Genomic DNA, 13,071 nt, shown 5'->3' with positions numbered 1-13,071 from the left:
CAAGATGACAGCTGAGGCCCAGGGAGGTGAAGCTTCTGTCCGAGACCAAACAGCAGTGAGTGGCTGGGAGGAGAACCAGGTCAGCCTGGCCCAGTGCTTGGGCCCCTTCCATGAGTTTGGCTCACACACACTTCAGAGCCACCAACATGCAGCGGGTGTCAAAGACAAAGGGACATGGCACCGAGGGTGGGCCAGACTGGGCCCTGAATCCTGGTCCCCCAACTCCCAGCAGCACGGCTTATCCCTCACTGTGACGCACGCTGCACACGTGCGGGGTTTTGGTCTTGCCCACGGCTGTCACCCAGCACCCAGCACAGTGCTGGGCACACAATGGGTGCTCAATAAATATTTTCTGACTAAATAAAAGCAAATGTGGCCGTGAGCAAGCCTCTTACCTTTCTTAGCCTCAGTTTCTTTGTCTGTAAATGGGAATAGTGACACCTACGTGGGGGAGGCACGGGGAGAGCCTGATGAGGCCAGGAGTGGCCGGCACAGAGCAGGTGCTCACAAGATGGGACACAGCTAGATCCAGGGGCTCCCCACCCCGCTGACGCCCTGCCTTGGCCGGCTGGGACTCACCTTCTGCATCATCTGGAGCTCATCCCGGAGGCACTGTACCTCCTTCTTCAGGTACTGCAGCTCATTCTCCTTCACTCGCAGCAGCACCTGGGGTCACAGGTGCCAGGCTGATGCAGGGTCAGAGGCCAGAGCTACCCTGGCTCACCGCACCGCTGAAGCATGGCTTCTCTCTGCCTCAGGCCCCTAGAATGCAGCTCCCAACCTGCACCAAGACCCATGTCCCCAGGAGCAGACTCCTCCAGGAAGTCCTCTCTGATTTCTCCTTGCTCTCTCACCCTGTCCATACAACGTGAGTGGGTAGCTTATGGTCACCTCTGCTATGGCCTCAACACAGCGCCAGGCGTTCCACTTCAGGGCAAAGAGCCGAAAAGAAGCCATAGTGTGGCCCTAGTGTGAACCAGAGTGGGCTGGGCTTCCTCGTTAAGACCTCCCCAAACCCTGATGAGCAGGTACTGCTACCCTGACCTGACCAAGGAGGAGACAGGTTCAGCCAGGACGAAGGAGGCTTAAAAGCTTAGACTCTGGAGCCAGGTTGCCTGGTTCAAATCCCAGCTCCCATACTGACTAGCCATGTGGCCTTGGGCAAGGTACTTGACCTCCCTGTGTCTCAGTTTCCTCACCTATAAAACGGGAACAGTAATGGCATCTTTCTCATAGGACTGTTAGGAAACTTCAATGAATTAGCAGATATAAGGGCTTACAGAAGCGCCAGCCACAGAGTAAAGCTGTATATAAATTTTTGTTAAATACAACAAAAGGCTAGGGTGGCCCTGGGATCACCCCGGCTTCTCCCAGTAAGGGAGGTGCTAGCTCCATTTTATAGATGAGCCACTGAGGCTCAGAAAGGTGAGGTGACTTGTCATGGTCACACAGCAGGTGGGTGGCAGGACCTACCACGGGAGGGCTTTCACCCAGTCACCCACTAGTGCTGGGTGCACAGCAGGCATCCTTCCTAGCTGCCCCGTCCTCTCCCGGCTACAGGGCAGACCCAACCTGTCTGGATACACTCCCCACACCCAGGCCCCAAGAACCAGCTGGGCGGCCTGGCACAAGGGGTGGACGCACCTCCAGCTCACAGGAGCTCCGCTCGCTGCTGCGCCCGCAGCCGTTGCCGGTGCCCTGTGAGGCGATGAAGCTGCGCAGCCGGTCGATCTCCTCGGACAGGCGGGCGTGCAGCTCCTGGGAGGGGTGGGATGGTCAGTGCAGGGGCGCCGGGATGCCCACGCCCCACCCCCACCCCAGCGGGGCCAGGCCCACCTGGTTGTGGCGCAGCAGCTCCTGGCCCTCCTGCTGGCAGCGCCGCAGCGTGTGCTCACGCTCCTCCGCCTGCCGCGTCAGGGCCCCAATCTCCAGACACTTCTGCGAGTACTGCTCTGACAGCACCTGCAGCTCCCGCTTCAGTGCCTCCAGATCTGACCTGCCCAGGGCAGAGGAGGGGCAGGATGGCCCGGGCTCTCTCGCCCTCTGCCAAGCTGGCTCAGGTCACATAGACTCAAAGCAGCTTAGGGCTCCTGGTTCCCGCCCTAGTTTTGCCTTCAGCCAGCTCTGGGGCTGTGAACTGGTGACAGCCTCTCTGGGCTGCAGGCGCCTCCTCTATGAGGGGAGGGGTCCGAGAAGCCCATCTCTAAAGCCTCCATAGCCCCAATATTCCACGGCAGAGGGGCACCTACTGGCTGATACTGTAGCCCAGCTCTAGGGAGACACTAAAGAGGGGAAGAGAAGGGTGGAGACTGAGACTGGCTAGACAAGAAGGGGCCTGAGAACTGCCGTGTGCACTGGCGTGCGGGTCTGGCTGAGGTCCCACTGCTTCTGTTCCCGGTGCCATGCGACCGGAGCAGGCGTCTCAGCTGCGGGCAAACTGACATGCCGTCTGCCAGGGGTCTTAGCACAGGTCCCCCACGCATAATCAGCAGGGTGGACAGCTGGGCTCCTGGCTCAGAGGGAGCCCCTGTCCCCAGACCGCAGGGCCCAATTGCCATCTTACTGGTGCTGTTTCTGGAGGCCATCCGGGCCCTGTGGGAGACTCTGCGTCTTGCTCAGCTCCCGGCTCAGCTCCTCCTGGTAGGCCTTCTTCATGGCTTCGATGGCTGGAAGCAGGGCAGAGAGGTGGAAGGGAGATTGGGGAGGGGTCAGCAGCAACAAGCCCCACTTCCTCCGGGACTCCATATGGAGACAGGAGCAGAGAGTGGTAATGAAAGAGCACTGGGCTGGGCTGTGTCATGGACTGAGTGGCTTTGGGTAAGGTGCTCAACCTCTCTGAGCCTATCTATCAAGGGAGGATGACAGTGCCTGTCTGATGGACCCTGCTGGGGAGACACCTCAATGTCTGACCACTGGTACCTCTTGTTGTTAGTGATTTCTTGGCAAGACCCCACACAGTCCTCTCTGCAGAGCCTGGAAGGTTCTTTAACAAGGTCCATCTGCCTGGCCCAGCCTAGTGGTCAAGAACGCAGGCTCTGCGGTCGGTACAAATCTGTGTGACTTTGTGCAGGGGACTTAACCCCTCTGTGCCTTGGATTCCCTATCTGGAGAACAGGGATGACAACAGCACCTTCTCTCGTGGGTTGTTGGGAGACATGTGTAGAGCAAGCAGAACAATGCATGGCACAGAGTCAGTACTCAGACACTGGCCCCCACTGGTTTATTTTCAGGCTGTGGGCCCCCAAGGACTGAGTCTCTTTCCACGCTCAAATGGGGTTGTTGTGAAGATTAAACAAGCCCTGGGCTTCCCTGGTGGCGCAGTGGTTGAGAGTCCGCCTGCCGATGCACAGGATGCGGGTTCGTGCCCCGGTCCGGGAAGATCCCACATGCCGCGGAGCAGCTGGGCCCGTGAGCCATGGCCGCTGAGCCTGCGCGTCCAGAGCCTGTGCTCCACAGCGGGAGAGGCCACAACAGTTAGAGGCCCGCGTGCCGCAAAAAACAAAACACAAAAAAAACAAGCCCTCATTCATAGTCTTATCCAGAATTCCAAAATCCCAAAGCTCTGAACACTGGACTCTTTTGGTGACGACCCCCAACCTGAACGGACACAAGGCTGTTTGTGATCATGACTATCCCACTTAAGTGTGACTTTGAGAAATTCCCAAAATTTGCCAAAACCTTAGTGCTAGATTTCAGGGTGAAGCCCAGACCCTGCTGGGAGAGGATATTTAATATACATACCAGGTTATCTTTCTAAAATGCAAAACGCACTGACCCCAGGGTTTGGGATGAGGGGCCCTGGGCTTGAGTGCTTGAAGCACTGGCAGTGGTTAAGTTCCAGATCATGTGGCCTCTTTCATCATTTCCATTATTCTGCAAACCCTATGGAAGTGTCTAGGATGCCAGGCACACACAGCAGGTGTTCGGAGAGGGAGAGCTGGCCAGCATCTTGGGCATTCCTGTTTCTGACTTGGGAGAGCAGAGGGGAGAGGGAGAGCTGGCCAGCATCTTGGGCATTCCTGTTTCTGACTTGGGAGAGCAGAGGGGAGAGGGAGAGCTGGCCAGCATCTTGGGCATTCCTGTTTCTGACTTGGGAGAGCAGAGGGAAGGGTTCAGAGAACGGCTTTGCAGTCAGAATGCTCTGAGCTCCAACGTCAGCTTCTGCCACCTCCAAGCTATGCCATCTGGGACGAGTCGCTAACTTCGCTGAGCCCCAGTTACCTCATCTGTGAAATGGGTTCACTCCCTCGGGCACTGCAAGGACTAAGGTTGCTCACGTGGGTAACGGGCTTGGTAAATCCTCACACCTTTCCCTGCTCGCCCCAGGGTCCAGACCACATGCCCAGTGAGACGGCACTGCCATGAGAGCAGGGTCTATGGCTGAGCGGTCTCTCCCCAGCACACGGCAGGGGCCTGGACGTGGAGTTGCAGCTCAGGGCATGTGTGTGGCTTGAGGGGGGCTTCCCAGTGGCCGCAGGCCCCTGAGGGAGAGGAGTCACAACCCATGGTCTGTGAGTCGGGGTCTTTTATTGCCTCGGTTTCCTCTTTGCAGGCAGGGTTAGAGGCCAGATCTAGGGGCTCCTGACCCCTCACCCCAGGTTTGGCATCAGGCCCTCACCTCCTATTTACAGGCCTCCCGAATCCGGTCAGGAGGAGCCTCTGCTTGGAGGTTCATGGGGCTGGGCCCCCCTGTGCCGCTCCTGCCCAGGGACCTCACCTGAGGCTGTGGCCGCCGTCTCCTCGGCCAGGAGCCACTCCTTCTCCTGCTGCAGCCGCTGCAGCTCCCGCTCGTGGTGCCGCTGCAGCTCCTCCATCACCTGCTGGTGCGAAGACTCCATCTCCGCCAGGCTGCGCTCGCACGCCTCCTGCGGGTGGGAGGCCAGGCGGTCACGGGGCTGCCCCCATTGTCTGGCTGGTGGCCCTTTCCCAGCCTGTGACAAGAGGTCTCAGGGGCAGGCCTGCCCTGGTCCAGGCTTCACCACCTCCCCCAAGACCCTGGCATCATCGGCCTGTATCTGCCCCTGCTCCCCGCCATCCACAAACCTCACCCTGTCATTCTCCTGCTTCGAACCCTTCTGAGCCTCCCCATCCCGCAGAGCCAAGTCCCTGCTCCAGTTTCTGACCCTGGTGGTCTCATCCCTGGCCCTCCCCACCAAGAAGTCCCATAATTATACAAAAAAAAAAAGCACAACCAGTTCATGGCACGTTCACACCTCTGAGCTTTAGCTCATGTTCCCACTGCCTGGAACATTCTTTTACAACTTTCTCTTCCTGGGTAATTCACTTGGCCAGCAGACCAGTTTAAAGATCCTCCTAGCTCTGACTCTGGGCAGCCTCTCCCCTGCCTCCAAAGGCTCTGCTTCTGCTGGATCATAAATGCCCCCAAAAGAAGGAAGATGTGATCCAGCTCAGAGCCCCCGGGGTCTGGGCTACGGCCTGGCTTGTGGCAGGTGCTGAGTAAGTCAGCTGAAATTAATGGCTCACTGCAGAATGGGGCTGTGTAGACAAGACAGGCAAGTTTTTAAATGATTGATAATACCCACTGCTGGGAGAGTCAGCCGCGACCGGGTGCATGGAGGGCAGTTTGGTGGCATCATCTAATTTTAACGACCCCTTCACCTAGCAGGTCCACTCCTAGGAATGATCCCACAGAAAGTCATACGTGTACAAAGACTCTTGGACAAGGGTATTCCCTGTGGCAAGGTTGGTAACAGATGATAACTGGAAATAATCTAAATACCTAACAGGGAAGCCCTTAAATAAATTATGGGATTGAGTTTTACAGAGGACCCAGGCAACTGTTAAAAGACAGAGCTGCCCACATGGACTGCTGTAGAAAGTGTCCCAAAAATTAGGTGATGAAAGCTGGTTTCTGACAATACACATGGTGGGACCCCAGTCACGGACACAAGACACTTAGAGCTGTAGGTCTGAGTACATGTACATGAAAACACAGAGAAAGGTATGGAAAGATACAGTGGAAAGCAATGGTGCCCCAAAGAGGTCTATGTCCTACTCCCGGAACCTGCGAATACGTTACCTTACACGGCCAAGGAGAATAGAGGCTGCTAATCAGCTGACCTGAAAATAGGGAGATTATTTTAGATTATCCTCTGGGCCCAAAGTAATCACAGGGTCCTTGGATGTGGAAGAGGAGGCAGGGGAGCAGAGGGAGAGGCAGAAGGGACTACGGAAGGAGCTCAGTGGGAAGTGAGAAGGACTTGACTCTCCTTCGCAGGTTCTGAAGGTGAAGGAAGGGGCCACGGGCCAAGGAATGCAGGCGGCTGCCAGACGCTGGAAAAGGTGAGGAAACGGAGCCTCCTCAGAGCCTATGGAAGGGAACGCGATCCTGTGGATGCCTGGATTTCAGCCTGGCGAGACCTGTGTTAGACTTCCACCCTACAAAACTGTGAGCTGATAAATTTGTGTCTTATGTTAGTGGTTAATTTGTTACGGCTGCAACAGGAAACTCTATAGATGTGCTCAAATGGTAACCAAGGCTCCCTGGGGTTGGGAGCAGGCAGGGGAAGGAGAGTTCACGTGTTTGTTTCTAACCTTTTGATTTGTTTGAATTATTTTTGAAAATGTCAACAAATTCATTATAAAATTTAAAAATTATATAATTTAAAAATGTTTAAAAATGTTTAAGATCATTAAAAAGGGAAGGGGAAGAGCCAAGGAAGAAACTGAGGCACGGAGGGCCAGTTAAGAGGCTGCATTCTCCCCCATGCCACAGGGCACCTCACGGCCGGTGGGGACTGACCCCCACCTCGCCAGCAGCCACATCTGGGGGCTGCACGGGCCAGTTTGGGGGAAGGGCAAGGGTCAGGTCCCCTGGGTCCAGGTGTTCTGAGTGGTGGACAAGGGACACCTGTCCCACTGAGCCTCTGTGCCTGTCCTCTGTGTGTGCCCCCAGTAAGGGCAAGAGAACATGGCTCTGGAATTCCACAGACTGGGTCCTAGTCTTGGCTGTACCATGGAGCGAACTCGAGCAAGCTCCTTTCCCTCTCTCAGCCTCAATCTCCTCATCTGTAAAACAGACCCCATAAGACCGACTCAGGAGGGTCCCTAAGGTAAGTCAGCGTCCACCTGTAGAGATCACCGACCTGTAGAGACCGGAGCACTATGGGAGATGGGACTGCTGTTCTTAAAGAGCTAGATCAGGCAGGCAGACCCGGCAGCCAATAGGGCGTCTGGAGGCTGACGTCAGGAGGTGGGAACCAGCCCACGATGAGGCGCTCCCAGAAGGCCAGGCGCTGCTCCCTCTGACCTGCCTTTCCGAGGGCCCAACGTGTTGGCCGCCACCTCTGACATGGATCAAAGTAGATAAAGAAGTACGCGTGGCCCCCACTGCAGTAAGCACCCACGGGGTGAAGCGCCAGGCCCTCGGCTGCTGTCCTGTGGTGGCAAAGCCCCACAAGCTGGAAGAGGGGTGCCCACTCGGCCTGATACCAGGCTGGGGAATCCCTCCCCTGCTGTCACCTCTCCAGGGTCCAGTGACTCTCTGGCTGCCTCCCCAGGGACCCGAGGGGACACAGATGGCTCGGCTCCTCTCCTCTGGTGCCCCTCCCCCACCCCGTCTCTCCATTATGCCCTTCTCACCCCCAATTCCTCCCGCCCATCCCAACCTAGCAGGACGAAATGCTGACAGCCTTGGGGTGCCCAGTGGGCGCCTGGGGACCAGGAAACCTGGACTGCAGACACAGGTCTGCTGCCAGCTGCAAGGTCTCGCCCCCTCTCTGGGCCTCAGTTTCCCCATCTGTAAGCTGAGAAGTCAGAGCAGTGCTTTTCAAACTTCATTTTAGTGACAGAAACCTTCTTCCAAAGGGAATCTAATGCAGGTTCTAATAGTAAAATGGACAAGGATGGAGCTGTTCTGGTACTGGTGACTGTGAATGAACCCACCCAGAATGGACCCTCCACAGAGCAAAGTCTGAAGCCCTCTGGGTGGGGGTCTCTGAAGTCCCCAGATGCCTCAGGTGGTGGTGGTGTTGGACCTCACCCTGTCTAGAGATGCCCCACCTTCCTCTGGCCTCAAGGGAGCCCTGACAACACTGGGCCCTCCCTTTCCCCCTTCCCCATGTCAGGTGATCCCCAAGCTAGGCCTCTATATCACACCCCAACTCCCCTTGGCCCTGGTCTCCCTTCAGCTGAACGTTCCATCAACCACTCAGCCCCAGATGGCCCTTGGCCTTGCATGGTGGCCCCAGCTCCCAGCCGCTCCCCTCTGCCTTCCTCGGGGCAGTGGCCCAGCCTTAAGCTCACCTCCCTCCACATGCCCTCCTATATCCCTCTCTCCTTCAGCAAAGTCCTAGCTCCTGATGCTGGTCCTACCCCCTCCCAAGCCCCCTGCACTCCAACCCCACCTTCCCGATGTCACTGTCAGACCCCAAACCTCCTCAGATTTGTGGGATGCAATCCCAGCTCCTTAGCTTGGCAGTGGGGGTCTCCACGATAGGCACCCACTGGCCCTCCACCTCCTGCTGCAGCCCACGCTCCCACCCACAGCTCCAGGAAGACTTCCTGAGAGCCCCACGCCCCCTCAGAACTTCTAGAAGGTCCCCCTGCCCAGAGCCTGGGATCCCAGCATTCTTTTTTGCTTCAGTCAAGGGCGTGCTGGCTGGGGGCAGCCGACTGTCAAATTTTTAGGAATTCTGTGGCACGGTTATTCAGCATACCCATTATTAGAAATTATATAAACTTATAATTAATTGTTACATTAAAAACAAAGCTGATACTCAAAATTCATCACTTCCTAATCATGTCACTGCATTTTATTAGTAGCTATGCTTTGAGGTTATTTACGTCTCCTGTATCTATAGGGTGGAAATGTCGTTATGGCGGCGGGCACACAGCTTCCCAACTCTGTGCTCAGGGACATCAGCCACAGCAGGAGTATTTACACCATGGAAGTTGGTAAACGTTACAAATCAGGGCTTGATTTATTGTTTTGTTGACTGTTCAGATTTAAGCAAGAGATGAGAAAGAGCTGATAATGCCCACAGTACAGATTATACTTCAAATCGGCGCGCCCTATCCACGACCATCACGCTGTACACAGAACAAAAACCTGAGAAATATTCTTGAAAGAATATTCTCAAATGGTCTCAACAGAAAACTATCCTCTAATTCAGCAAAGAAGTTGCTATGACATTGACCAAGTAAAGTTTCAACATTTGTCTTGCTGTCTTACTCATTCACACAAACAAAAAGGCCAAACGACATTCGTGTTAGAACGACACTCGTTTGTCGGCTGGCTGTGGATACGAGCATTCGGAAAAAATCAACGAAAGTATTCTGAGAAAAATCAATTTGCTATATGGAATTCACAATAAAAAACATTACATACTTTTTATTTGTAAGTTGCACACTAAACATCCTTTATATCAGTGAAATTTACAATAAACATATACAAGTGTGTCTGTGTGTACACACACATGTATTTTTTCTGGAGAGCTAGTTGTCCCAGGCATAACAATCAAAAGTGTCTCCGGACACGGCCAAATAGCCCCAGGGGAACAAAATCAGCTTGGTTGAGAGCCGCTGTCCTAGGCAGACCGTGCGTCTCCCGAGGGCCACTGGAGGCGCCCACGTCCCGCAGACCACCTTGCGCAGGGCCTCGGCCTGGCAGGCATGGGCAGGATTTCCCTGTGTTTAGCGGGCGACTTCCAGGGGCCTGCCCATTAGGAATCCCACTCTCCACCAGGCCCCCTCTTCCCCAGACGTGCAGGGGAAGGGGTCTAAGTACAGAGGATCACGTGGGGGCTCACACACAGGCTCTGCAGTCAGCCTGACCCGAGCTCAAATCCCACCTCTGACATCTGCAGGCAGGTTGACCTCAGGCAAGTCACATAACCTCTCATAGCTCAGTGGCCTTGTCTGTAAAAATGGGCACAGTGCTCACGTCCACCCGCTGGGGAGATTAAATGAGATGATGAATGTCAAATGCCTCACACGGGTTCCGGTACACAGGAAGGGCTCCCAGAATATTAGCCGTTTTCTCACAACGTGGCAACCGGAAACCTGTCCCCACCCCCAACACAACAGCTTCCTGGCCTTACCTGTGAGATGTAGCCTGGGGGGATGTGGCCGTCCTCCTGGGACTTGGGTGCACCGTGAGAAGCCTCCCCTTGGAGACGCCGAGCCTCCCCTTGGAGACGCCAGGCCTCCAATTGGGCACGAAGGGACTGGACCTATCGCAGGGGTGGGCAGGAAGGCGAGGTCAGTGAGGGCCTGAAAGTGGGGATGTAGCTGATGGGAGGAAGTGGCCCTCGTGTGGAGATGCAGGCAAGGGGGACATTCTAGGTGTTTCCTGGATGGCCAGGTCAGAAACCCAGGAGAGTGCTGGCCCAGAGTAGGCTCGACAGGGCTGGGAGCAGGACACTGCGGTCACCCCCACGTTATGTAGGTGGGGAGAAATGCCTTGGAGCCTCAGTTTCCCATTAGTAAAACAGTGATGAGGTCTACCCTATGGGACCATGAGACTGCTGTGAGGATTACATGAGCCAATGTAGGTAAAGAGGGCCTAGCACAAGGCTTGGGATGCAGAAGGTACTCAATAAATGGTCTCTCCCTTCTCTTCCTCTTCCCTTCTATGTGACTGCTGAGGACAGAACTCAGATGGGAAAACAAAAACAAAAAGTCCCCAAGGTCCAGGAAAGAAGATTCTAGTTCATAAGGAATCGGGGGGGGGGGGGCGGGGGCAGGGTGTCAGTGGTCAGGGGTGAGCTCCCCATCATTGTAGGTATGCAAGATGAATGCCATAGAGCGACTGCAGGGATAGGAAGGGTGTTGGTAGGGTGAGGAGGCTCCCAGAGGCCAGTGCTGCCTACCTCCCTCTCCAGTGCCTCATGGCTGTCGCTTGGGGCCCCCCGGCGCTCCCCGCGGCTTTGGTTGAGCAGGGCGGTGAGAGGTACCCGCTTGTTCTCCCGCAGGGGCAACTTCTCCAGCTCCTGCCACTTCTTCTCGATCTCCTCACTGAGCCGGTTCTGCTGGTCCTCAGTCAAGGGGGCACCCAGGCCCCGGCGCGGACCCTCGCCGGCCTGTGTCTCCGTGGCCCTGCTGTCCGTGGCCTGGAACCACTTGCGTCGCTCCTCGGAACGCTGGGCCAGGTCCCGCTCCAGCTCCTCCTGCTTGGCCGGGCGGTCGAGAGCGCGGGCCGGGGTGCGGGCCCGCTGCAGGGAGCCCTGAGTCAGCGGGGAGAGCTCCACGTAGTCCAGTGACTGCCGCTGCCCGTCCGCCTTCCGGGGGCCGCCCCAGCCGATGATCTCAGAGCCTGCCCGCTGCTCCCCCGCCTTCAGGGAGCCCTTCGGCGTGCCGTAGCTGTGCAGCGTGTTCTCCTTATTGCAGTCTGAGAGCCTAGGGGGCCAGCAGAGCCACATCAGGCGAGACCTTGCCCTCTTGGTCCCAAAACAAGCACTTCTGCAGTGTCGCCCGTGCACCGGGGCCAGGGGACAGACCCCAGTGGAGGAAGCAGCTTAGAACTAGAGCTTCATCATTAACAGACCCTGGGAACCATCCCAGCTCTGCCACTTACCGGCAGAGGGTCCAGGGTACCTGGCCTCTCTCTCTGAGCCTCAGTTACCTCATCTGTGATATGGGACAACAGTGCCACGCACTGGAGGGACTAGGTGAGCAAACGTGTGCAAAGCGACCAGGAAGCCCTTTGAGAATGTGATCGAAGCATTAGTATTAAGGGTGTGCTGTTTGACAAGGCCCTAGGTTCAAGAGCCTCACAGCGGAATAGGGGAGATGCCCAGGGTCACTGCTGGTGAGATGAACGGTGGCCTCTGGGTGGGTGCACTGAGCACAAACTGTGGAGACCCGTAACGACTGAGGCAGTTCCCCTCTTCTTCCATAGCAATACTGAGTACGTGCTTACCCGGCCAAACACTAAAGCACCCCTTGGGGCTACACATGGCCGTGTGACTCCACTCTGCCCAGTGCATATGAGGGGTGGCACGTTTTGAAGGACCAGGCGTGCCCTGGCCTGGCTCCTGGCTGGGACCCATGAGAATGTGAACAGTGCTCTGGCGCAGAGGCAAGGCTGTGGGCTGCTGTGGCGCGAGAAAGAAACCTGTCCCTTGTTTAAACCCGTGTTTGGGGTTTCTTTGTTGTAGCAGCGGAGCCTATATACTAAGTCACAGTCCAGCTGCACGGCAGCTGAGAGTTTACAAGGGGCCTCCATGCACGTCCTCTCATGACACACCTCGGTGTGACACGTGAGGAACGTGAAACTCAGGCCAGACGGCAACTGGCCTAAGGTTGACCAGCCAGGGTGTGGCCAGGCAGGTGGACGCGCACTCAGCACCCCTCGATACCACGCTTCCGTTCCTACTGCCCAGCAGCCAGAGTCCCAGCCCCTACGGGCATCTGGGGTTTATCCTGTGTGGGGCTCTACCACCAGGTCACTCGGTCCTCCTGCCCCTCTACCCTCAGTGACCTCCACAGGGAGTGAGCTCCCCACCCAGACTAAGTAGCCATCCCCTCTCCCTGACACAGGCTCAGACGCAGCCCCTGCGGCACACAGTCAATCAGCCACCTCACGGGGCTGTGACTGACCGGCATCTTCTCCAAAGAGCCAAGGCCTCTCCCCGCCTTTTCAGGATGTGGGGAGATAGAGAGGGACAAGAGGCAAACCTCAAATCCTCAACGTATTTCTGGATGAGTGCCACAGATACCCCGTGCCCTCTCCCTCTCCCTATTCTGCTGGTGGAGAAACTGAGGCCCAGCAGGTAGAGCCACAGGGCCCTCAGGTGAGTGCCGGAAACCCACTCGGGATGCGGGGGTAAGTGCCTCCCCCAGGCCCCGGTCCAGCCCAGCACGTACTTGGTGACATCTGGGGCTGAGGTTGGACGCACAGTCTTCCTCAGAGCCTCGATCCAGTTCCTCCGGATGCCCGAGGTCATGGCCGACAAGGTATAGACAGCATCTTTGGTCTGTAAGTCCACCCCACAGGTAGGTTGCCACCTGGCCAGCCCCCTTGCTCCCTCCCCACTATGGATTCCAAAGAGGTGCCCTTCCCTCCCAGGTGGGTCTCTAAGGTCTTAAGCCTGGAGGTGAGCAGAGCAC

General features: G+C 56.4%; 1 protein-coding gene across 3 annotated transcripts in view; it reads right to left on the bottom strand.

Moving 5' to 3' along the window:
* TRIOBP (TRIO and F-actin binding protein) overlaps positions 1 to 13,071 on the bottom strand; it is a gene marked incomplete at its 5' end in the record, with an annotated part of 56,511 nt that overhangs the window by 2,547 nt on the left and 40,893 nt on the right. For 2 of the 3 annotated variants that reach the window (XM_082849452.1, XM_082849453.1), the window contains 8 exons: positions 580 to 666; positions 1,645 to 1,758; positions 1,837 to 1,996; positions 2,564 to 2,666; positions 4,718 to 4,865; positions 10,062 to 10,193; positions 10,833 to 11,358; positions 12,829 to 12,938. In XM_082849452.1, coding sequence (XP_082705578.1) covers positions 580 to 666; positions 1,645 to 1,758; positions 1,837 to 1,996; positions 2,564 to 2,666; positions 4,718 to 4,865; positions 10,062 to 10,193; positions 10,833 to 11,358; positions 12,829 to 12,938 — 1,380 coding nt within the window. Of the gene's footprint in view, positions 1 to 579; positions 667 to 1,644; positions 1,759 to 1,836; positions 1,997 to 2,563; positions 2,667 to 4,717; positions 4,866 to 8,660; positions 9,914 to 10,061; positions 10,194 to 10,832; positions 11,359 to 12,828; positions 12,939 to 13,071 lie in introns of those variants that run through there. The other variant, XM_082849454.1, reaches the window with a different exon arrangement.

The sequence above is a fragment of the Leucopleurus acutus genome, assembly GCF_964270905.1.
Source record: "Leucopleurus acutus genome assembly, chromosome: 11".
NCBI lineage: Eukaryota > Metazoa > Chordata > Mammalia > Artiodactyla > Delphinidae > Leucopleurus > Leucopleurus acutus.
This window is presented reverse-complemented; position numbering and strand designations above follow the sequence as displayed.